This window comes from Meles meles, chromosome X (assembly GCF_922984935.1).
Source record: "Meles meles chromosome X, mMelMel3.1 paternal haplotype, whole genome shotgun sequence".
NCBI lineage: Eukaryota > Metazoa > Chordata > Mammalia > Carnivora > Mustelidae > Meles > Meles meles.
The window spans coordinates 132,686,571-132,713,343 of record NC_060087.1 but is presented as its reverse complement, the minus strand read 5'-3'; the positions used below and the strand labels follow the sequence as shown (position 1 = coordinate 132,713,343).

Sequence of the window (26,773 nt, the reverse complement as noted above, 5' to 3'; positions counted from 1 at the left end):
CTTGGGAGACAAGACAGCTAATATACGATGTCTGTAACTATTGCTTCACTGCTAATATAGGAGCCCATTTGTCTCAAATCTTAGGCCGCAGAGGACTGGTGTTGGGTAAAGGACTGTTCACTGGTTGAGGCTTGTTTTATACCAGAAGGGTTTACATTATGTTCCAGACTTCTATAGGTAACTTTGGAGCCTGGACTTTGGACTCAGACAGTCTAGGTTCAAATATTAGCTCCTTCACTTACAAGCTTTTTACTGTTGGCAAGTCAATGAACCTCCCTGTGCTTCAGTTTTCTCATATGTAACAGGGCAGTTATAATTATACCTACATCTTAAAGTTAGTGTGAGAATGAAATGAGCTCATATAGGCAATGTGTTTATAATAATGCTTAGCACATAGTAAGCACTATAGAAATGTTCACTATATTTATTATTATACCCATCGTGATGAGGGAAGATGGGCTGGAATCAAAGGAAAACTCTTGACTAAGCCATGTGAAATAAATATATCAAGGAAAAAATATGTGGAAAGTAGTAGAATTAGGGGGTAACAGATGACTTAACTGCAAAAAAATGCTAAGCAGGAAACATCTTCTAAATATTCCTGCTTATACAGTACATGACACAAGGTAGAAAAATAATGAAAACAGACACTTTCTGCAGGATTTAGACTTCTTTTATATATATTTTAAATATACATGTGCAATACATTAAAATATATAGAGATGTGTGAATATATATATTTACACACACACACACACATATATATATACACACACACACATATATGTGTATACATATATATATATAAAATTTCACAGAAGGGTACATACGCACACTCACACATCTGTACACATACCCCAACAGGACCCATCTATACGTAAACCAGATGCAGCCCGTATCAGGCCAACTTGGACACAAGGGAAAGCCCTGACTCAGCAGCAGATTGCACATTGCAATTGCATTTGAGTAACCCTTCAGTTTCTTCTACCAAGTGTAAGGCCATTTAGAAATACACTGAGAAGAGCTCTTCTGGGTGTATGGCAGAGCCCAGGGCCCCTCTGGCAGTGCACAATTTGCCTGAGTAAGGACTGCAGGATTGGGATATCAAGGAGCTGTGAAGGAGGAGGGACTCGTGTTGTTTTGGGCCCTTAAACTAATAAGCAAACATCCATAGAATAACTTTAGCTCCAGGAACAATGCACTAGGGTCATAGAACCCTTATATGTCTCAGCTCTAAGCAAATTTCAGGCATAAGCGGGGAGAAGGGTGTGTTGCTACTCATCACCATCCAGCTGGATCCAGCCAGAGAACTGGGCACAGCTTTTAGGAGTAGATAAGTCAAAGTTCAATCAAGCAGACTCGTTAAGATTTTCAAAAGTTACTTAAAATGGAAGAATCTGAAAGCAACTTAAGAGGTTACAGGTATTGGTTTGGGTTTATAATGTTCCAAGAAGCCAAACCTTATATATGGCACCATTTGCAGCAATATCATTAACATTGTTAATAATCATCATAACATATTTATATATACAAAAATAGAGCAAAGCAATTCTAGAAGAGGAGGCGCAAGTGAAAGCATGGGGAAGATTCAGAGCCGACACAAAGTGAGTGGCACATATTTCTATAGCATATATGCAACAAAGGGATGCGGACGTTCCCTTCTTCCCCCTGTGTATGACTGTACATTTCTCCACCTCGCCACTCTGCAGTACACATCCATGCACACTTTAAAAGAGATGATCTATAAAGGTAGAGTCTGGAAGTCTTAAACTAAGTTGGAGCACCTTGATTTCAAGCAAGTGCCCTCAATCTCTGAATTCCTTAGTGAATTTTGGATTCACTTACAGAGGGAAACTGGATCTAATTCCCCAGTGCAGCCTTTTCCCGTTGAAGTGGATTCACAGCACAGGCTCTTGGTGTACTTTTAAAAGAGAAGTCAGTTCTCTGCTTTCTATGTCATTCATCTCAGTTTTCCAGCTGCTGAAATTTAGGTTCTCAGGCGATTGCCATTGCAGACAAAGCCAGGAGCGAGCACGACATGTGCAGCAAAAAGGAGGCGAAGATACAGCTTGGTTAGGGATTCCTTGTTTTTGTTTTTGTTTTGTTTTCCACACTTGAGCTTCTACAGGTGACAGAGTCAAAGGTGATGTCCACACCTGATAGTTAATTAGCTACCCACCATGCGCTGCATAAAGACCACCACACCAACTTGGCGTGGTTCCAGAAAAATTGAACGACAATGGCTTTCTGTCACTGTTAATAGAGTCCTAAGAGAAAAGTCCCAGGACCTAATGTGATGTAGAGTAGAGAATATTGAACTAGGAGTCAGAAGACTTTTTTCCCAGTCTCAACCCTGCTATGAACTCAGTGTGTGGCCTTGGGAAAAATCCCTTCCTATCTCCAGGCCTCAGTTTTCCCATCTGCAAAATAAGGGCATTGAACTAGATGAACAGTGAAGATCCCTTCCAGCTCTAAAGTTCTATGACTTTTTATGTCCATAATTAAGGCCTGAGCCATGCAGTCTCAGGGCAGTTAGCTTCTAAGAGAGAACAGACCTCTGTAATATCCCTTGCTTTGTTCATTTAGCTATAAAGCACGTCTGCCTTTGGCACTTGGGTCAGACATACAAAGTTATGAGCATCCTGATTTACTATCCTACTCTGCATGCTAGTGGAATCTGTCAGTACTATGAGTTGATTATTGGGAAAGGGAGTAAAACTCCAGCTCCTTAAACCTGGAAATGTAAGATTAATTTTTGCCTCGTGTGTTCACAAACAGGTGAGTGTGGTTATGAGTGCACACACACATGTCAGGATATAGACTATTGCTAGTGATCAGTTCATTACAGTAATCCATTTCCCTTAATACAATTTAGTAAATAGTATAGCATAGCAAAGTTTGGCGTCAAAGGAAACACCTATGGAAAAACAGCACTTTTCGACGTAGTTGAGAAAGGACAGGTAGAGAGAGACAAAGATAGATCAAACAAGATGGAGATACAAGTAGAGAATGGGTCGGTCTGAAAGAGAGAGAGGAAAGGAGTAGAAGGAAGGGAGGGAGAAAGAAATGGAATGAAAAATAAGAATCAGGCTGGAATGAAGGGGGAAGGAACAAAGAACAAGAGGAGAGAGGGAGAAGACGGAAGAAGAGAAGGGCAGTAAACAGGGGCAAGGGGTCGGATTCCCTGGAATATCGAACACTGTTCCACATGCACCCCTGAAAACCGTCTTAGAAGAGAGTTTCCAAAGGCACTGTGGACAGTGGAGGGAAGCTCAGAGCCTGCATCAAGAGGCATTATGTTGGGGAGCCCCTAACCCTCCACGTTGCTGGCTCTGTCAGTCCTCGGTGTTCGAATCTCATGCCTATGTATCACCTGAATTTGCCAGGACAGCCACGTGGCTAAAATGGCAAGGTGTAAGAAGGGTGAAAAGAAGTGGGATAGATACGGTGAGAAAGAACAAGGCATCCTGCGCCAGGATGTACTCAGCCATTCCCTGGCCCTGCAGGAGCAGAACTGGTGAGGCCCTAGCTTTGGCTGCTTCACTCCTTCCCCCGCTCTTCGAAGATGAGGCCTGCACTTTCCTAACGGGCGCAAGAAGGAGAAAGCTCTGGATCCATGTTGCGGGAAGGTCATACGGACTTCTCCTGGGCCTTGGGGAATGGTGCGCTGCCAGAAGAGATTTTTCTGCACACAGTGTTGGTGTGCCTCTTACAGCGGCAGCCTGGTCGCCGGAGGCTGTCGTAGCCCTGCTGGCACAGACGGAGGCAGCCCCGGGTGGGCAGGTAGCAGCACAGGCAAGGGAGGAAGAGGGAGATGAGGCTCATGGCTGCCCAGCGGACGAAGCAAGAGCTGGGCCCGCAGGAGCAGGGCTCGTCAGCGCAGTTGTCTTCGTCGTCGGTGGAGCAGTGGTAGAAGAGGCCCTTGACGCAGCAGAGACAGGTGCCGTAGTCGAGGAGGCTCTCGGCGGAGCAAAGGCAACGCTGGTTGCACAGCCAGCAGGAGGGGAGAGGACGAGCCGCTGTGCAGAGGACACATTTGCAGCGCCCACACTCCTCGCAGATGAAGAGGTGCTCCCCGGAATGCCCTGCGGATGGCTCAGCTTCTCCCTTCAGAGCACCGTCGACCTTTGGGTGGGCCCCTGCTCCGGGCTGCGTTCGGACGATGGACTGGCCCGAGGGCGAGGGCGTAATGCTGGCCAAGAGCCTTTGGTCGGAGGCAGTGGTGCTGTGGGACATGGAGCTGGCGAGGCTGGACTGGCTCAGGTGCTGAGGCAAGGGCTGCAGCTGGTGGCACTGGCTGAGACTGCGGGGAAGAGCAGGAGGCATGGTGGCCAGGGACCAGTCGGACTTGTGAGCGTGCACTGCAAGGGAAGGGCTGGAGAGGGCCTGTTTGCAGGGGACCGGAGGCCGCTCCACGTAGTCATTGCTCGCGTGAGTAGAGCGCAGCTGCTCAATAGGGAGGATCTGTTGGAAGTCGTCGGGCACGGCAGCATCCATTTTCCTTTGATTCTTGAGTTCGGAGTGGCTCGGGGTCAGGGTGGCACTTGCGGTGATAAGCAGCCCTTCTAGTTACGTGGGCCACAGGGCACATCAGAAAATCCTGGAAGAGGAGACAGACGCAATGCATGAGAAGACACAGGCAGGGCTACTTTGCAGGGAACTACCAAAGCTCAGGCCCTAACTCTACCACGACCTTCAGTCACTTTAGGGGTAGGGTTAGGGTGAGGGTTAGGGTTACACCTCTGTTCTGTAGTGGACCTTACCGACTTCTGTACAGGCAAATCTGCTCAACGCATCCGGACTAGAAAGCTCTCTGGGAGCAAAGTTCACATCATCGATTCCTTTTGTATTTCATCACACGACCAGGGTCACGGGAGCAGCTAGACCATTCAGATGCTTGCTAATGGAGAAAATCTAGGCCCTGAGCCTCAAAATTCTAATAAAACTGGAAGCTAATTTCCAATGCAAAGGCTACATCCTGTAGTGATGCTCATGTGAAACAAAAAGAAAAAGCCTCAAAGTCTTCCGTGAGAAGTTACAGGCGTCTGTGTATGAGACATTATACACATGTACATATATATTTTTGATTGATGGGATATAGGTATACATATGCTCCTTTCTGTACAATTTCTGATAAGCATAATAAACAGATGAGAAAGAAATTGCTTGATTCAGTGACTACAAGCAGGCAGGATGCAGTAACGGCAGTGATATGGCAGAGAAACCGAGAGCGCAAATCAGGCTATTTGTAGAATAACAGGAAAAAGCCACCCCACCGTGTATGGAAGCCAAGACTAATCATCCTGCAGTTCTCCTCACCTTTAGTCTGCTTTAACTCCTTGAGGAGATAACTCTTTCTAAGCGGTAGTGCAGCTCCAGAATCAAACACTGGGGATGGGAGAACAATGTAAGATGATCCCTGAATTGTTTGAAATGTCACCTGTATCGGTACCTATTTAAACCAAGTTGAATATCTAGAAAGCACCTACTTGTGTCTCCACGGTACCACAGTCAGGAAGAGTTGGGCGGTCATTCCCTGAAGGATTTGATGGAGCTTAATACTGATAATGGTGACTATGAGGAAAATACGCTACAAACAGTAGATCACTGTATCGCACCTGGAAGACTGACCGGCCAAAAAGGTACACACAAGAAAACCTAAGCACAAATCCAAGAGTCATCCTGGAGGCATTAGGACCTAGGACACTAGCAGGAATAAAGCATATATTTGAAATCCATCATATTTCAGGCCTCCTCAAAATAGATCGATTACTCACACTACTGTATGGAATGCAAAGCTTGAATGAGTAATAGAAATGAACAAGTGAAAGAGGATAGTGCTTGATTAGGGTTCCATAAGCAAGCAAACATGACACCGAAATGTGCCCAAAGCTCAATGACAGGAAAGAGAAGGGTGCCGCTCACAAAGGACTCGGTGGCTAATAATATGACCAGCCTCATCGCCTTTTGAGGCTATATCCCCATGTAAACCTGTTTAGTTGAATTTACATCTGTTCGTTTTTTGAAAAGAAGATTTAATTTGGTTAAAAATAACTTTTCTGGCACATCACGGAAAAGAACCAGTCTGACTATAATTTCACTTTTTAGCTAGTTGTTTTGGTGTTATTTAATGCAAATAAACACTATGGACATTCTAGGACTCAAATATCTATGAAAGTTTTGTCAAATCACTTGCTTTGTTTGGGCCTCAGTTTCACTATCTATATAATTATAGGGGGAAACTAGGTGATTTTGAAGGACTCTGCCCCATTATGGTCTTTAGTTCTATAACTACACAATTTGACAAAAATATCTCTTCATCTACACCTTCTATATCTTCAATTCTTGAGGGTAAATTAAGGTACATGCCCTTTTTCATTTCAGCATTCAAAAGCAAAATTTATGTCTCTTTTTTAAAAACTATTTTATTTATTTATTTGACAGAGAGAGAGAGACAGCAACAGAGGGGACACAAGCAGGGGGAAGGGCAGAGGGAAAAGCAGGCTTCCTGCTGAGCAGGAAGCCTGATATGTGGGGCTCAATCCCAGGACCCTGGGATCATGATCTGAGCTGAAGGCAGCTGCTTAACAACTAAGCCACTCAGGCACCCCATGTCTCTTTTATTTACTTGGACTCACAGCCCCCTGAAACCTTCCATATCTACCTTTAGTGAACTTGGTTGAGATTCATAATCTCAGCATTGGAAAGGAAAAAGTAGTTTTCATTCGAACACCTAAATAAACAAAGACACGGGACATCTGGGTGGCTCAGTTAGTTAAGGGTCTGCCTTTGGCTCAGGTCAGAATCCCAGGGAGCCCCACACGGGGACTCCTTGCTCAGTGGGGAGCCTGCTTCTCCTCTGCCTGCCACCCCCCCTGCTTATGCTCAATCTCTCTCTCTGACAAATAAATAAGTAAAATCTTAAAAAAAAATAAACAAAGACACATTGTTCAGCTCACTTGCAGAGTATGTGCGTGTGGAAACTTTGCATCAGGAAGAGTCTTTTGGCAAATTTATAAGAAATAGATTTATTCCCCATTGATCAGATAAGAATGCACGGGGCCCTTTGTGTCCTTTATAAGAACAGTAACAAACACACTGGAAGCATTTTAGACTCATTGATTTCCCAAAGGAAATTAGACTCAAAACATATTGGAAATTCTAAGAATCAATAACTCAAAGGAAGGCGTACAAGGTCTCAAAGTTACAAAAGATGATCCTCTGGGATTCCAAAGATATCACTAGGTATCTCAGGGACATGCCCAGAAGGTTGAAAAGCTAAGCTTGGAGGAATCTAGGTCATAATAGAAATGACTCAGAACCATGTTCAAAGGGGATCCTGTCTTGGCAGCAGAAGGGTATATGGTGCTTAAGTTGAGAAGGTGTATCTGGATATTGATTAGATTGCTGTAAGACTGAAAAGTTGCGATGCTGGTTGGATAATTAAAGGAAACTTTGGGCAATGGTCTGGGATGATGAGGTACTATCGCCTTGTTTACAAGAGGCTTAACAGAATGAACTCTTGCCCTACCAAATCTTTTATCAGAATGGACTGTGGAAAATCTGCAATATAGGCGGAAGGAGGACCTGGGCAAAATTAGAAGAATAAAACAGGACTGAATGACAATAAAATGTTTGCTGATTTGATCCGGCTAACAGGAGGAACCCAAATAGATACCATAGGGGAAGGTAAGGGGGGGGGGGGACTGAGAAGCAAATAGGCCAGAGAGACTGTTACAGCACATAGATTAGATGAAAAACTACGACTGCATGCATGTTTATGATTCAGAAATCCACCCGCTAAAGGGCAATTCATTGTGAGCAAAACCAGTTAAGAAACTGTGCTGTTGGTCAGTTCCATATTCTATTTAATGAGAGAGAGAATATGCATATCACATATTATTAAATAAGAGCCAAGGTGATTACAAGTCTTGGCTGCACATTGGTGGGATCTAGTGATTTCTGTCACGTAGTGCCTCTGCAGTAATGAATGATGCATTGTAAACCCACTCCCATCTCAGTCCCTCTGGCCAGGTGCTCAGAGCTTTCTCAACAGTTTTCCTGTAGCCCTGAAATTTTCTGTTCAATCTAAACAGAAATTTCTTTTCTTATGCCAACTTAGGGACTAGAGAGCTAACCTATTCAAGAAATTCTGTTTGTTAATGAAAGGAAAATGTATTTACTCCCTGGAACCAAAATCTGCCATGTTGAAACCAAAGTTGAAAACTTCCCTAATCTGAAGTCCTACAATGCTAACAGCCTTAGACAGTTCTGATTTTTCTGGTAAATCCTTTCTGATACAATATGACTCAACCTCAATTTCGAAGAAGAGGAGGGAAGAGAAGGAGAGCTTGGCTCCTGTTTTATCCCACTCCCATGGGTTCAATGCTGTTTTGTACCTTACTGTGTAACAGCTCTGGGGTGTGTTACTTTTTTCTGTGCTCTGCTGTTACATACACTCCTTCTCAGAATAACTGAAAGCAAACATAGGGGGAATTTCTGCTATGGCTTTATATGTTTTCTTAGTTCTACTGTTCCAAAGTCTGCTCTCCAAAAATCCCTCTCTGTGCAAAAGCATTTGCATCTCTATCAAAGCACTTCCCCCTTACAAATACCAAGTTGTATATAGTTTACATTACTAACCTCTCAGCCACTGACTGGGCCTCCCTCCTACCACATACATCTTGCTGGAGCTGCCAGGTTCTCACCACATTTAACTCTTAACTTGTCACTTTGCTACCCTAGCTCTATTCATTACTTTAATAGTTTCATTAAGACTCGAACCAGAGAGTCTAGCAGTTTAAAGACCTTGCATTTTTAAAGATGTAGGTGTTTTAGTGATGAGCAATACAGGGAAAATTGCAATAGCGAATGAATTCACATACTTCTAATCCTGAAGAAAATGCTAGTTGTTCACTTAAGAAGTGGGATTTTCTTTAAATTCATACCCTTTTACAAGATACGTGAAATTTAAGTTCCAGTCTTAACTACTTTGTTGCGTGACTGTGCGCAAATGACTTCTACCCCAAGCCTCAGTTTATCTGCAAAACGAGAGGCACGAAACGGGGGCTTTTAAGGCCCCTTCTTGTTTTGATGCTCTACATTTTTTATACTGGGTTTGTTGGTTGTATTTCTCTGTCTCAAAAAGTCTTTCATGAAGAATTAGTCTCCTTCCTTGAGGTTCTTTCATTCCTCACTACCCAACTCCTCTACCCTGAGTAAAAACCTTCTAAATCCAAGTCACTCAGGTCACTATCTAGATTGTTTCACAGCTAGAGAGACCTAAAAACAGAACACGAAGAAACCAAAATGCATAGAATAAAGTCTTAGTAAATGTTTATTTAGAGATACAAGGAACAAGACTAATACTCCCTTATGGATAAAATGCTAGTCAGTACCTTATTGGTTATGTATATATGCGGCTGACTTGTTGAGAGCATGATTTAACACCTGGTATATCCAAATTCCTGTCATAGCACATTATGTTACAATGAGGTTTTAATGTACCCAAAAAAAGCAACAATAGTTTGCATTTCAAAATAGATTTTCTGTTTGAGAGTTCAAGGTCTGTTTTCTGTTCATCCAACTTGCTTTGCGGCATGCAGAGGTGAGGCTGATTATACTTGGCTAGAGGAATGGCAGGAGTGTGAAGCACTGTAGTAGGTCCTATCAAATGCCTATTGGTTAACTGGACATGGTCACAGGTTCTCACTTTCGACAAAATTTCCGTATGCCACACGGAGACATGTGCACACACACCCAGGCATGGATCCAGAGATTTCTAAATCATTGCTCTGACTCAATGTAAGTAGGGGGTTATGCCGTGTCAGCTTGCGCCATTTCTACCCAGGGCAAGGTGATGTGATGAAATCTGAACGATGCACAGCCCAGACTTGTGAGCCAATAGCAGACTAGCCCCACGCTGACAGGATGCCCGCTGGGCAGCCAGACTGGCCTCAGCACGGGCTCTCCCTACGTCCTCAGCTTGGGTGGTTAGGCTGCGCTATAAGGGGCTTAGGCAAGAACCAAAATGCATTTAAAGGTCAACAGGCTGAAAATTAAATTGACATTTGGCTACGAAAGGGTTATTTTGAAGTTCCATTTTGATTTATAAATTTCTAATACGGATAATTTTTTGCAAAAGCTGATTCATTTAAATGTCATTTAAATGGTTTTCGTTTTATTTTACCCATGCGTTTGCTCTGGTACGCGTGCACACACACGAACGCGCGCGCGCACACACACACGAACGCGCGCGCGCGCGCGCACACACACACACACACACACACACACACACAGGATGGCTGGAATGAATGGCAATATATGCATTGCACAGAAAGAATTCTAGGGTTTTTAAGAGCTAATCTCTATGGCTTACCTTGAGGAAAGGGTTTATCCATGCTGAGGAAAGCAGAAGAACTAATGCCCCATTTGGCTCAAAAGACCTCTTCTTCTCCTGAGTCTTTAGGTTTCTCCACCTCTCTTCGGAAAGTCTGAATGAAAACTCCTTCACTGGCAGTGGAGCCAGAAACAGATAGTTCTGTGTCGGTCTTTCTGACACAGCAGAGAAAACGGAAAGAAAAAAAAAAAAAAGAAAGAAAGAAAGAAAAAGAAAAAGAAAAAACGGTGGTGCGGGGTGGGGGCTGGGGAGGAGAGTCAGACCTGTAGTGGCAGATACTTTGTATAGATTTTACATGGAGATCTCAATCTTGATGCACGTATTCCCCAAAGAAAGCTCAGCGGGGTAAGTTGTTCATCTCCTCCTCCTCTTTCTCCTCCTCCTCCTCTTCTTTCTCCTCCTCCTTCTTCTATTTCTCCTCCCCCTCCTCCTCCGCCTCTTTCTCCTCCCCTTCTCCTCCTCCTCCTTTTTCTTTTCCCCCCCTCCTTCAGCGTTTTCCTTCCCCTCCTCTTCCCTCCCCCTTCCCTCCTCCCCTTCTTCCTTCTTTACCTCCTCCCCCTCTTTCTCTTTTGCCTCCGCCTCCGCCTCCGCCTCTGTCTCCTCCAATCTGACGGATGAACCGAAGCAGCAGAAACTGCAGTTGTAGACACAGGGTATCTCAACAGAGCAATAGATACCGCTAGTGTGTGATTATTTATACAGCTCAGGGTGTGCTGGTATATAATCTGCAGAGACGGGGGGAGGGGAGTGAGACTGCAGTGTGTTCAGCTCAGCTAGCCAGCTGTTTTGTGAATGTAGGTGATTTCTGAAGGTCTTGTGAATGGATTATAGGGCAGGATGGGAGGAAAGGGATTTATTGCTCCTTGTTATAATTTCTTTCTCTCCCTCTCTCTGTGTCGTTGGCTTTCCCGGAGCCGTAGCTCTTAATGCTTAGCTAAGTGGCGTCATCCAGCTGAAATTGAATCGACCCATTAGAACTCCCCATAGGAATCTCTGTATCCGGTCCCTGGGTAATGACTGAAACAAAATTTAAAGGGGAATAGGGGGTGGGGTGGAAAGTAACGATTTTAAGGAGGCCTCATTTAAATATCTCTGCCGAGTGATTGCAGCTTCTATCAGACAGAGCTTCTCCTTTGTTTAAGGGTTTCTCCCACCTCTTACCCACATTCATTCCCACTAACCCTAATAATGATTATCCATCCATCATCTGCTGGGAAACCATTACCCACCTTACTTTCCCTTCCTGCCTTTAGTATGCCATATAGGCAACAACAACAAAAATGTTGTGCCTTCTTTTGCGCTGGGTATTGTGGATTCAATAAGGAAGACAAAATCCCTGCCTTCATGCAGCCTCCTTAGTGCTGCCAGTCTTCTGAAAATAAAGCAGCTTTGGACAATTTCTCTTAAAGTGAAGGACAAAGTTTCTGTAAATTATCCTCAGTCCACTATTTAATTCACTAGGAACGAGTCTTTGTTTTGGGCATCAAGACAGAAGCACTTGGTTGAAAACAAGCCTCATATTTAAAATAAAAGAGATCTGATTTCAAGTCCTGCTTCAATGGACAAGTAGCAGGAGCTTGATCATCAACATTCTTAGGATGCCTTGCTTACCCCATCTATAAAATTGAGATGGTAAATGGTGACAGGTCAGAGTAAAACAAACCTGTGTGAGTCACGAACCTGAGATCCTTAATCTTACTCTAACTCCTTGTGTGACCTTTGCAATTTACTTTCCCTCTAGTGTCTCAATTTCTACATTTACATGAAAAGATCTGATTAGGTAATTGCTAAGGTCCCTTCTAGCTCTGACATTCTGTTATTTACACCTTCTCAAGAGGATTAAGAAAACAGAAGAAAGCATGGGATTAAAAATATATATGCTTGTGTGGGTCTACATACTCATATGTGTATTGTGTGTCAAAGGTTCTCCAAACTCTTTTGTTGCTATGTAGGTATGCATAGTGTATACACACACACACACACACATACACACGTGTGTGTGTGGATGCGTATAATTTCTAAGCAAATCCAGATCTCTTCCTAATCAGAATTTCTAGAGCCATGAGATTTGCCTATGTAAATTTTTCTCTTTCATGGTTCAAACATTTTCTTTACTCTTAATATTGGCTTGAGCTTATCAAGATCATGAAAAACATTAATCTGTAGTTTCATCAGCGGAATAGGATAGATTTACTGATATATTCATTCACCCATTTTTTCAACAGGTATTTATTGCACATCAACTATGTGCCAACTACTGTACTAGCTAGATTTGGGTCAAACAGATCAGGGTTCAAATTTTTGCTCCTAACTTTATGAGCTATCTGACTTTGGGCATGTCACTTTACCTCTCTGAACCTGTTTCCTCCATTCGTCTATAAAATGGAAGTAACAATTGTCCCCACATCACAGGATTGTGCTATTTCCTATCCACTGAATAAGGTCTTGCATATGAAAGGTTTATCACGTGTCTGGCATATAGTAAGTGCTCAATGAAGAGTAAATATGAAAATTAATAAATTGTTCTCACCCTAATGAAGCCCACAGAAAAGGCAGGAGATGATTTCAATGATTGAAATCCTTTTATTACTTTAAGCTCCAGTTTTAAATTTAAGCAGATATATGCCAAATATATCTTTCTTAAATGTGACTTATTTTCATACTTTATTCCTTTGTTCAAAAACTTATTTCTAATTCCTACAGCATTAAGTTTAAATTGCTTTGCTTGTCAATCAAGTTATTCTCTGACTCTATACATTCAATCGCTTCTCAACATATCTTTTAACATAAGAAAAGTTGAATGTTTCACTCTTCTAAAATATCAGCGCACATGGCTACCAATCCAGCTCTCCATATGTATCCTTCACATGATTGTATATATTTATTCATTTTCTACATCAGGGTCCTAATTCCTCTGCGAATACTTCCCTGACTCTAAGGCTTCTTTCTGTTCTATGATAGTTTTTACTAATACCCTAACTTACTTCTACATTTGTAACTCCTATAACACTTTCATTTATGTCCTGTCCTGGTGATTCAGTAGACTTTGTTAAATACTTAACCTTTTTCTCAAAATCTTTTTGACTTAGCTGTCATATCAGAAATGATTTGGGGGCGCCTGGGTGGCTCAGTGGGTTAAAGCCTCTGCCTTCGGCTCCCGTCATGATCCCAGGATCCTGGGATCGGAGCCCCACATCAGGCTCTCTGCTCAGCAGGGAGCCTGCTTCCTCCTCTCTCTCTCTCTGCCTCTCTGCCTACTTGTGACCTCTCTCTGTCAAATAAATAAATAAAATCTTTAAAAAAAAAAGAAATGGGGGCGCCTGGGTGGCTCAGTGGTTTAAGCCTCTGCCTTCGGCTCAGGTCATGATCTCAGGGTCCTGGGATCTAAGCCCCGCATCGGGCCCTCTGCTCGGCGGGGAGCCTGCTTCCCCCTCTCTCTCTGCCTGCCTCTCTGCCTACTTGTGACCTCGCTCTCTGTCAAATAAATAAATAAAATATTTTAAAAATAATAAAAAAAAATAAAAAAAGAAATGATTTGGACAACCAGTTGTTGTAAGTATGGAAGAGTATATTTAATTAATTATAAAACTATAACTTAGAGATTTCTAAAACATAGTAGTAAGGAAGATATTTGGAGGGCAGAGTGATTTATCTGGTGTTCTTCAAGGTTACTTATTTTTTGAAATTGCTGGCTTTTAGATGTAGGTGTGTTGATCTGTGCTAAGACAGTATGTCTAAATTCAGCTGGATTTGAGTTAATGTCAACAAGGTGTCTATAAAGAGAAAAAAGCCATTGGACTGGGAGGCACGAGGCCTGTGTTTGCTTCTAGGCCAACACTTTCACTAACTAGTTGTATGATTTTAGACAATTCAATGAATATGTCTAAATGCGTTTCCTGAAAAGCACACCATTAACTAAAGAGCTAAGAAAGCATGTTTCCTGAAATACACTGATTCTAACCAGTTTGTAAATCAAGTTGTCAGATATCACATAGTGAATTCTGTAATGTCTCAACACCAATTTCTGTATATAATTGTACTATCCCAATATCTTTTCAAAAATCATGAAACTGCAAATAATCTTTCAGAAACACAACAGCTTAAAGCACAAATAAAAATATTTATGTTGATTACCAAGAGTCAGTTATTTATTCATTTAATAGGCAATAATTGAGTAACCAAGTGTGCCACAGCAGCGAAGACAAATATGTTGTGTTATATCTACCTTCAGAGAGATCACTGTCTAGAGTGGGAGACAGATAATTATAATTAAGGGTTATAAAGAAAAGGAAAGATACCTAAACAGTATATAATGACCTGGAATATTCAGGGATATCAAGTAACTTGGAAAAGTTAGAGCAAAAATCCTTGAAGAGATTTACAGATGAGAGGGTTCTCTGGTGTAGTGATTTACAGATGAGAGGGTTCTCTGGTGTAGTGATTAAAAGTTTAAACTCTGAAATGAGTCAACCTGAGTTGAATTCTAGATCAGCCACTTGCCAGCTATATATCTTTGGCCAAGTTACTTAATCTCTTTGGGCCTTGTTTTCTTATTTGTAAAATCAGTACAACTTACAAATATACTTCATAGAATTGTTGTGAGAATTATAATGGGTTAAAACATGTGAAATGCTTAGAACAGTATCTGGCACAGAACAAACATCTTTCCCTACCCACTTGAGTGTCAACTCCGCAAGAGTAAGAAATTTAGTTGTTGAATAATCAGAACTTAGTGAGTGGCCCATAGAAGACAGTGTTGAATGAATGATCATTAACCTAATTATCATTTTTTATGGGTATCATCCTAAGAGGTGAGAAGTTTGAATAATCTCAGTTATTTTCATTGGTGCCTTAATACAGGCTCACAGTATAATAATATAGTAATAAATTAATATATAGAATAAATTAATTCTATGTCATTAATATAGATACTACGTTATATATGCTATTAATATATAATTACTCAATGAATCCCTGGTCTCAAGGGGTTCATAATTTAGTAGGAAAGGTAGCAAACAGACAAGTATAATAAAGGATACGTGTTATGTAAGGGAGCAGAGAGGAAATACACCTAATCCAATATTGAAGGTGTTATTGAATGCTTCCTAGAAAAAGTGATATTTAAAAATAAATTTGAAGGATGGGAAGGACATTAGAGCCAGAGGGCAAAAACCAAGAGGTAAGAGAGGGGATGACAGAATGAAGTGCAAAAAGAACCATCACTGAATCTCCCAAATTTAGCATAATGCCTGGCACAGAGTAGATGCTCAGAAAATATTTGATAAATAAAAGGACGAATGAAAACAATTACAAGCAGATATAACAGAACTAATGAAGATACAAAGATATGAAAACAATATGTTTTATAAACCATTCTAAAAGGGTCCCCTATACTCATAGTCTGAACAAATTAGGAGCAGAAATTTTCTCTAGAAGGCATGGCCCATGTATTTTCTTCATATTCCTAGAATGTACTGAGCTTATTTAGGTTTCTTACTTAGGTCTTACTAAATTGTAGCGAGTAGAAATAGATTATACATAAAGAAAAATTTTGTATGATGGTCCAATATGGTGTCTAAAATAATCATTATCAGAATCTCCATCCATAAATCCAATAAAATATCAATTTCTCTCACTTATAATTATAACCCATACTCTCTTAATTTGTCTACATAAAACACATATTCTACACAAATTCTGAAAGTCTTTCCCCATTCTGTTTTTCCCAGACTGCAACTAAATCCATTTGAGAGCCAGTTCCTACATAAGGCCAGTTTTATCCATACCCTACTGAAATCAAGAGGAACTCTTTATAAATGCCAGATGAAAAGCTGACCTATGGTCATCCTGATTCAGCAGTGATGATGCCAGAAGTAAACAATGCCAAGGAAATACAGATTCTTAACCAAAAGCCTATAGGGATGGTGATAATTATTTTTCCCCATTGAAGCTGGAAAACAAATATAGGAGCAATATGACCAATAATGAGAGAATGGTATAGAAAAATTAGAGACAAAAAGAAATGTGGGAGAGCATAAAGGGGTAGGAGGTAGGTACAAAGTTGTTCTGTGGAAAGAAAACTTGACTAAGAGTAAGGAAATGTAAATTTTAGTTTCTTAGTCTTTGCAGTTTTGGCAGGTCATTTTTCATCTATAGGCCCATTTTTTTCTCATCTGTAACATAGTAAGTTTCAGTGTAATTCAGTAAAACAAACATATACTGAGCACCTACTTAATGTCAGGGAATACACTAGATGTGAAAGATATAGAGATGAATACATACTGGTTGAATGAGTAAATGAGTGGCCTTAGCCTCTCATTACTCACAGTCTGATAGAATAAATGGACATGTAAACATATAAACTACAACATAAACCTGTCACTAAATCGGATGAGAGATAATTGTGGCCTGACTCAAGGTAGGGGCAGTGTGGATGAAGAAAAGCAGATGATATGCAGACTATAGAATAAACAAGACTTAGTGACTCATTAGATGTGAGGTATCAATCATGCCATTTACTGAAATATGGAAGGAACATTAAACAATTAGGTTTGAGAATGTTGGGTTTGAGGTCCCCATGTAGTATCTAAATGGTAATCCAGGCAAAATTATACATGGATTGAAGATATATATCAGTTTGATACTAATTTTAGGATTATTTGTACCACCTCTGTGAAAAATGTTGGTGGTATTTTAGTAGGTATTGCATTAAATGCGTAGATTGCTTTGAGGTAATATAAACATTTTAACAGTATTTGTTCTTCCAATCCATGGGCATGGAATGTTTTTCCATTTCTTTGCGTCATCTTCAATTTCTTTCATGAGTGTTCTATAGGTTTCAGAGTATAGATCTTTAGGTTGATTCCTAGTTGTCTTATGGTTTTGGGTGCAATTGTAAATGGGATCAATTCCTTGATTTCTCTTCCTGTTGTTTCATGATTGGTGTATAGAAATGCAACAGATTTCTGCACATTAATTGTGTATCCTGCAGATTTACTAATTTGTGCATCAGTTGTGGCAGTTTCTTGAAGGAGTCTTTAGGGTTTTCTACATAGAGCATCATGTTGTCTGCAAAGAGTGGAAGTTTGAATTCTTCCTTGCCAATTCGAATGACTTTTATTTCTTTTTGTTGTCTGATTGCTGTGACTAGGACTTCTAGTATTATGTTAAATAACAGTGGTCAGAATGGACATCCCTGTCTTGTTCCTGACAGTAGAGGAAAAGCTCTTAGTTTCTCCCATTGACGATGCTATTAGTATCATTTCTCATATATGGCCTTTATGATGTTCACATATGTTTCCTCTACCTCTACTTTGTTATGGGTTTTTTAAAAATATTTTATTTATTTGACAGAGAGAAATCACAACTAGGCAGAGAGGCAGGCAGAGAGAGAGGAGGAAGCAGGCTCCCTGCGGAGCAGAGAGCCCGATGCGGGGCTCGATCCCAGGACCTTGGATCATGACCTGAGCTGAAGGCAGAGGCTTTAACCCACTGAGCCACCCAGGCGCCCCTTGTTGTGGGTTTTTTTAAAAAAAATATTTTATTTACTTGACAGAGAGAAATCACAACCAGGCAGAGAGGCAGGCAGAGAGAGAGAAGGAAGCGGGCCCCCCGCGGAGCAGAGAGCCCGACCAGGGCTCGATCCCAGGAACCCGGGACCATGACCTGAGCCTAAGGCGGAGGCCTCAACCCACAGAGCCACCCAGGCACCCCTTGTTGTGGGTTTTTAATCAAAAATGGATGTTGTACTTTGTCAAATGCTTTCTCTGCATCTATTAAGGGGATCATATGGTTCTTATCCCTTATTTTGCTAATGTGGTAGGTCGTGTTGATTTGTGAATATCGAACCACCCTTGCAACCCAGGAATAAACCTCACTTGAACGTGATGAATGATTCTTTTGACATACAGTTGTATTCAATTTGCTAGTATTTTGTTGCGAATTTTTGCATCCGTGTTCAGCAGGGATATTAGACTGTAGTTCTCTTCTATTATTGGAATCTTTGTTTAGTTTCAGAATCAAGGTAATGCTGGCCTCCTAGAATGAGTATGGAAGTTTTTCTTTTATTTCTATTATTTCATTTCTTTAAGAATAGGTATTAACTCCTTAAATATCTGGTAGAATTCCCCTGGGAAGCCATCTGGCCCTGGACTTTTCTTTGTTGGGAAATTTTTTATTATGGATTCAATTTCTTTTTTTTAACTATTGTGTTATGTTAGTCACCATATAGTACATCATTAGTTTTTGTTGTAGTGTTCCATGATTCATTGTTTGTGTATAACACCCAGTGCTCCATGCAATATGTGCCCTCCTTAATACCCACCACCAGGTCACACATCCCCCTCCACCCCGTGCCCTCTAAAACCCTCCATTTGTTTCCCAGAGTCCATAGTCTCTCATGGTTCATCTCTCACTCTGATTTCTCCCCCTTCATTTCCCCTTCCTTCTCCTGACGTCCTCCATGCTATTCCTTATGTTCCACAAATAAGTGAAACCATGTGATAATTGACTTTCTCTGTTTGACTTATTTCACTTAACATTATTATGGATTCAGTTTCTTTGCTGGTTATTGAATGGTCTTTCAAGTTTTCTATTTCTTCCTGTTTCAGTTTTTCCAGTTAACATATTTCTAGGAATTTATCCATTTCTTCCAAGTTTTCCAGTTTGTTGACATATATGTTTTCATAATACCCTCTCATAATTGTTTGTATTTTTGTGGTTTTAGTTACTGTTTCTCTTCTCTCATTTGTGATTTAATTTATTTAGCTCCTTTCCTTTTGATAAACCTAAGAGTTTATAAATTTTATTAATTTTTTCCAAGAACCAGCTCCTGGTTTTGTTGACCTCTGAATAGACAAAGCAATCTTGAAAAAGAGAATGAAAGCTGGGGACATCACAGTTCTGGGCTTCAGGTTACATTATAAAGATGTAGTGATCGAGACAGTATGGTATTGGCACAAAAACAGATACATATATCAATGGAACAGAATAGAGAGCCTCAGCTCTATGGTCAACTGATCTTCAACAAAGCAAGAAAGAATGTCCAATGGAAAAAAGACAATCTCTTCAACAAATGGTGTGGGAGAAACTGGGCAGTCACAGGCAAAAGAGTGAAACTGGACCACTTTCTTATGCCACACACAAAAATAAACTAAAAGTGGATGAAAGTCTAAACACGAAACAGGAAGCCATAAAAATCCTAAAGAACAAAGGCAGTCAACATCTTTGACAGTGGCTGTAGCAACTTCTTACTAGATATATCTTCTGAGGCAAATGAAACGAAAGCAAAAATAAACTATTGGGACTTCATCAAGATAAAAAGCTTCTGCACAGTGAAGGACACAATCAACAAAAGTAAAAAAGGCAGTCTACAGAATGGGAGAAGATATTTGTAAATGACAAATGTAATAAAGGGTTGGTATCCAAAATATAAAGAACTTACACAATTAAACACCCAAAAAACAACTAATCCAGTTAAAAAATGATCAGAAGACATGAAGAGACCTTTTTCCAAAGAAGACATCCAGATGGCTAACACAGACACATGGAAAGATATTCAATATCACTCATCATCAGAGAAATACAAATCAAAACCACTATCAGATATCATCTCACACCTGTCAGAATAGCTCAAATCAGTAACAGAGGAAACAAGAGATGTTGGCAAAGATGTGGAGAAAAAGGAACCCTCTTGCACTGTTGATGGGAATGCAAACTGGTGCAGCCACTCTGGAAAACAGTATGGAGGTTCCTCAAAAAGCTAAAAGTAGAAGTACCCTACAGCTCAGCAACTGCACTACCAGTTATTTACCCAAATGATACAAAAATACAGATTCAAAGAGGTACAAGCACCCTGGTGTTTATAGCAGCATTATCAACAATAGCCAAATTAGAGAAAGAGCCCAAGTGTCCATTGACCGATGAATGGACAGAGAATATATATATATATACTAATCTTCACAAAAGCAGGAAAGAATAAAAGAATATCCAATGGAAAAAAGTTTCTTCAACAAGTGGTGGTGGAAAACTGGACAGCCACATGCAAGGGAATGAAACTGGAAAACTTGCTTATACCATACACAAAAATAAACTAAAAGTGGATGAAAGGCAATGGAATGGAATAATATTCAGCCATAAAGAAGATGAAAAATTGCCATTTGCAACAATGTGGATGGAGTTGAATGTATTATGCTAAGTGAAATAAGTCAGTCAGAAAAAGACAAATATCATATGATTTCACTTATATATGGAACTTAAGAAATGTAGCATGAACATGGGGAGGAAAAGAGGCAAACCATAAAATAGACTCTTAACTATGGAGAACAAATTGAGGGTTGCTGGAGGGGAGGCGGGTGGGGGGATGGTTAAATGGGTGATGGGGATTAAAGAGGACACGTGTTGACTAGCACCAGGTGTTGTCTGTAAGTGATGAATCAATAAATCCTACACCTGAAATTAATATTACACTGTATGTTAACTATCTAGAATTTAAATAAAAACTTGAAAAGAGAAGATATGGATCAGGAATGGCAATATGGGCACCAGTAGTACACAAATTTAAGTCATGTGAATGGATGAGCCTAGTAGGAGAGTGTGTGGAAGAGTGACAGAAAGGAAGGCAAACTTTGGAGATCATACATATTTAAGGGACTGGCAGGAAAGAAGTCCATCAAATAGACTGAGATGGGATGGTCAGAAATATGGCAGGAGAATCATGACAGTGTGATGCCTGGAAGCCAAGGAAGTAAAATGTTTGAAGTTGAGTGATCAACTATCAATTCCAACAGAGTGGTCAAATGAAATATATAAAGTATCTGCTGGTTTGGCATTGTGGAGATTACTAGTAAATTTTGTGAAGGTGCATGTATCTTTCAAGCAGTTGTTCTTAACCATGACTGCACATCAGTATGATATGTGGAACTTTATCAAGCTACATATTCCTAAGTCTCACCTCCAGAAATCATATTCAAAAGATCTTGGGTGAGACCAACAAATCTGTGTTTTCAAAAACTCCCACATGGTCCTTGAATATACCATGTTTTCCCTTACCTCTAGACCATTACAAACACTATTATCCTTGCTTGCAGTGCTGGAAACTCCCAAATATGATCCAGACCTCCTAGATGAACTCTAGACCAAGATATATCTAACAGTTTATCAGAAATCTCCACCCATCATCTTTCTTTATCCAATAAACTTGATATAAAGTAAGGCAGCCACTATTTGATGTATGGTAGTCATGGAAAGTCTCTCTCATTAGATGGCATTAGATAAGTCTCCAAAAAAAGTGAGAGAAAAATCCATTTAGCTATATGGGCACAGCATCTCCCACATGGAGGGTAGAGTAAATGCAAATCCCAAAGTCAGAATGTTCTTGGAATGTTCTAGGAAGAGCAAGAAGGTCAGCATGCCTAGACTGCAAGAAATGAGGGGATACTGGTAGCAAAGGAAACCGGAGAAGTAGGAGAAGGCTGGATCCAGAGGAGTTGAAATAATCTGACTAGTAATATTAAAAGTATCTCTCTGGCTGCCCTGTGGGGTACATATTCAGGATAGGGCCTTAGGGTACAAGCTAAGAGGCTGTTGAAACAGTCTAGACTAGAGAAGGGTAACAGGGGAAGTGATAAGATAAAATTGAAACTTAGAATTCTGGAACTCTGGTTGTATTTTCTTCCATGGGGGTACCTGCCTGGCTCAGTCTGCAGAGCATGTGACTCTTGATTTTGGGGTTGTGAGTTTGAGTCCTGTGTTGGGGGTACACTTTGCTTTTAAAGAAGTAGATCTCCCATTGAAATACCTATTTTATCTCGGGGGTTTTTTTTTTTTTCCCATTTCAGTGATCACCTATACTTTCCCAACACAGTGAGTGAGTGTGTGTGCGTATGTGTAAATGCACTTTAAGTCTCTGTCTTTTCCTAATGTAGACTGACCTTGGCCTGTCTGCCATTGTGTATGCATGACCTCTCCACAGGATTTATCTCAATGCTACTTAGAGTGTACCTCAAGTATATCCTCCTATATGGCTTATCATACTTCCTTCTGGGCCCCTATGTTCACATTCATGTATTGTAAGTGTACCATGGAAGTAGCAAATACTGTATTAAGCATCTGGCCACATGGTGTTTAGATTCTGGATTTTATTTAGCAGGACACGTCCCTGCCCCACCATATATACTAACATACATTTCACTTTCTCCAGCTATGCTACTTTTCCCCCACATATTAATCAGAAGTTGAAGTTTTAAAACTTGATAATGGAGCAAAGCAAGTCTTTGTCAATGTCAGGAACTCTGAGGTAGCTGATGTGTCCATGTTCCTCGTTCCCCTGGAAGGGAGGCCAGCTTGCTGCAGGTGACAACAGCACAGAGGATTACATTTGGTTCTGGGAGCAGTTTATTTTCAGAACTGACATCCTACCCAGTACTAAATATAGCCAGTCTCTTCCTTTCAAACAAGGTTTCTTTTCTGTTAAACTTCAATAAAGCTCTTAGCTCTGTATTACAAGGTCGGCCTCCCTCCTCTCTCATTCTCTCTCTCTCTCTCTCACTCTCTCTCTCTCTCTCTCTCCAGCCCCCCCAAACTCATGAACCTTATTCTTGTTCTATTCCCTCTCCCCAACTACCTTGTTTGCTCTATCTGGCCTCCTCAGTTTCTTCTGTTTCTAACTTTCTTCTCTTCCCTATTCCTCTTCTCTGCTTTCTTGGTGTCCTTCACTATCTCCTCTGGGCACTTTCCTCTTCATGTCTCCAGGTTGTTTTTTTTTTTAAAGAACATTTTATACATAGCTGTCCAATTTTCCCAGTTAGAATGGCAAAGATTAACAAGGCAGGAAACAACAAGTGTTGGAGAGGATGTGGAGAAAGGGGAACCCTCTTACACTGTTGGTGGGAATGCAAGTTGGTGCAGCCACTTTGGAAAACAGTGTGGAGATTCCTTAAGAAATTACAAATAGAGATACCCTATGACCTTGCAATTGCACTACTGGGTATTTACCCCAAAGATACAGATGTCGTAAAAAGAAGGGCCATCTGTACCCCAATGTTTATAGCAGCAATGGCCATGGTGGCCAAACTGTGGAAAGAACTAAGATGCCCTTCAACGGATGAATGGATAAGGAAGATGTGGTCCATATACACAGTGGAGTATTATGCCTCCATCAGAAAGGATGAATACCCAATTTTTGTAGCAACATGGACGGGACTGGAGGAGATGATGCTAAGTGAAATAAGTCAAGCAGAGAGAGTCAAGTATCATATGGTTTCACTTACTTGTGGAGCATAAGGAATAACATGGAGGACACTGGGAAAAGGAGAGGAGAAGTGAGTTGGGGGAAATCAGAGTGGGAGATGAACCATGAGAGACTGTGGACTCTGAAAAACAAACTGAGGGCTTTAGAGGGGAGGTGGTGGGGAGTTGGGTGAGCCTGGTGATGGGTATTAAGGAGGGCACATATTGCATGGACCACTGGTGTGGTGCATAAACAATGAATCTTGGAACACTGAAAAATAAAATAAAATTACAGTTTAAAAATTTACTTATCCTTATCAGATACATGATTTGAGAACATTTATCCCATTCTGTGTGTTGTATTTTCACTTTCTTGAAGATATGTTTGGTAGCAAAAAGTTTTGATTTTGGAGAAGTGCAATTTATTTTTTCTTTTGTCATTTGTGCTTTTGTTGTTTAAGGAAGTTTTGCATAATCTAAGTTCATAAAGATTTACTCCTATACTTATTTCTAAGAATGTTCATGTAGCTTTAGCTCATATGTTGTTTTGATAATCCATTTTGAGTTGATTTGTGTATATGGTTTGAAGTAGATGTCCACCTTTATTTATTTATTTATATGCAACTATCTTGTCCCAGTGCCACTTGTTGAAAAGACTATTTGTTTCCCCCATTAAATTATCCTGACACTCTTATAGAAAATCAATTGACCATAAATGTAAGGGGTTATTTCTGGACTCCCAATTCTACTGCATTGATATATATGTCTATTCTTATGCCAGTACACTGTCTTGATTCCTATAGTTTTTGTAGTAAGTTTTGAAGTTAGAAAGATTGAGTACTCCTATTTTGTCCTTTTCAGGATTTTTTTTTTGCTATACTGTGCCCCCTTGAATTTACATATAAATCTTTGGATTCATCAACTTCTGCAAAAAATCCAGCTAGGATTTTGATAGGGATTGTGTTGAATCTGTTGGGGACTATTGCCATCGTAATAAGACTAACAAGTTTGATAAGAAGACTTATTAGGTCTTCTGATCCATGAACACGGACTGCCTTTCTATTTATTTAGGTATTCCTCAATTTTTTTTCCAAAAATATTTTGCATTTTCCAGGATATAAGTCTGTGCATTTCTTTTGTGAAATTTAATTCTAATTATTTTATTCCTTATGATGCTATTATAAATGAAATTTTTTCTTAATTTCATTTTCAGATTCTTGATAGCTAGTATGTAGAAACACAATTTATATACTGATCTTACATCTTGTCATCTAGCTGATTGTGTGTGTATGTTTGTGTGTGTGCATGTGTGTGTGTGTGCGTGTGTGTGTGTTTTAGATAGAGAAGTTGCTCAGGAAGTCTGTTACAAATAATAATCATGGGCTATTGGCAGTGGAGAAAAGCAAGTCATTTGTGTTGTTGAATTTTAATCCATTGTATGGATATAACCACTCCACCACTCATCCCCTGTAATTGGTACAGAATTTGCAATAAAACTAAAAATTATTTGGGTCCTGATGAACTCATATAGTCTAACTGGAGAGTAAAGAGATTATCAATGCCCAATATTCAGAATAAGTAAAAAAAAAAAGTGAAAGCAAAACCCTTTCCAATTCTTTCCTGTTTAACTTCAGTTTTTCTGAATTCTTTCATATTTTGCTTTAGTAAAAGCAAAAGTTAAAAAGAGTACAATCTTCTCAGTCAGCTGAAAGCTACTTTAGATGTACTTATTCTTCCCATTTTTCCTTCCCTCTTTATTTGCTCACCCTGCTCCTTCTTTATTTACAAGTCATGCAATAGATATCAGTCCTACTCTAGGGAAGAGGTATGGCATGGAAGTTAAGTTTGTAAGTTCTGGAACCAGACTGCCTAGGTTCAAATCTCATTTATGCTATGTATTTGTTGTTTGACATGAGGTAACTTAGCTTAGTTCTCTTGGCCTCAGTTGTCCCATCCTAAAATGGAGGTGATTTTGGTGTCTTAACATGGAGGATTTTTATGAAGAATATATGTATCAAGTATTTAGGACAATGGTAACAATACATTGTTAATGCTCAATAGATGCTAGTATTTCATTAATATTATATGTCAGTTTACACATAAAGGGACAGACATAGTTATCTCCAGGCTGGGAATATTTAAAAATGAGTAAATAAAATAACCCATTTTAGCCTTAGGCACCTGTATTCTCTTGACCTACTGAGGCAGGAGTTTCCTAAAAGATTCATTTTTATTTTAATTTTTATTATTTTTAAAATTTTTTATTGTGTTATGTTAGTCACCATACAATACATCATTAGTATTTGGTGTAGTGTTCCAAGATTCATTGTTTATGTACCACGCCCAGTGCTCCATGCAATCCATGCCCTCCTTAATTCCCACCACCAGGCTCACCCATTCCCCCACTCTCCCCAAAAACTCTCAGTTTGTTCTCAGAGGCCCCAGTCTCTCATGCTTCATCTCCCCCTCTGATTTCCCCCAACTCCCTTCTCCTCTCCATCTCCCCAGTCCTCCGTGTTATTCCTTATGCTCCACAAATAAGCAAAACCATATAATTGGATATATTTTTACTAAGATCTATCTAGGTATGCACCATTCTCTCCATCCTTCCTTCTTGAGACTTGGTGGGCTACATATTTATTTAATGTATTTAAAAATTTTTAATTGCAGCATACAGTGTTATATTAGTTTCAGGTGTACAATACAGTGATTCAGCAATTCTATACATTACTCAGTGCTCATCATGCTACATGTATTCTTTTTTTTATTTGTTTATTTTCAGCATAACAGTGTTCATTGTTTTTGCACCATGCTACATGTATTCTTAATCCCCTTGATCTATTTCGCTTAACTCCCCTCCCTCCACCCCTCCCTCTAATAATGGTCAGTTTGTTCTCTATAGCTAATAGTCTGCTTTTGGGTTTATCCCTTTTTCCTTTGCTTGTTTGTTTTCTTTCTTAAATTCCACATATGAGTGAAATAATATAGTATTTGTATTTCACTGAATGATATATTTCCCTTAGCATTATACTCTCTAGATCCATTCATGCTGTTGCAAATAGGAAGATTTCATTCTTGTTTATGGCTGAATCATATTCCATTGTATATATATACCACATCTTCTTTATCCATTCATCTATCAATGGA

The 26,773-nt window shown here is 40.1% G+C and overlaps 1 protein-coding gene across 2 annotated transcripts in view; it reads right to left on the bottom strand.

Moving 5' to 3' along the window:
* Positions 1 to 3,531: 3,531 nt before the first annotated feature.
* Positions 3,532 to 26,773, bottom strand: part of SPRY3 (sprouty RTK signaling antagonist 3) — a 132,637-nt gene continuing 109,395 nt past the window's right edge. The window contains exons 1-2 of one of the 2 annotated variants that reach the window (XM_045995192.1): positions 10,379 to 10,749; positions 3,532 to 4,600 (exon numbers count right to left, since the gene is read on the bottom strand). In XM_045995192.1, coding sequence (XP_045851148.1) covers positions 3,631 to 4,497 — 867 coding nt within the window. In that variant the 5' untranslated portion in view covers positions 4,498 to 4,600; positions 10,379 to 10,749 and the 3' untranslated portion in view covers positions 3,532 to 3,630. Of the gene's footprint in view, positions 4,601 to 10,378; positions 10,750 to 26,773 lie in introns of those variants that run through there. The other variant, XM_045995193.1, reaches the window with a different exon arrangement.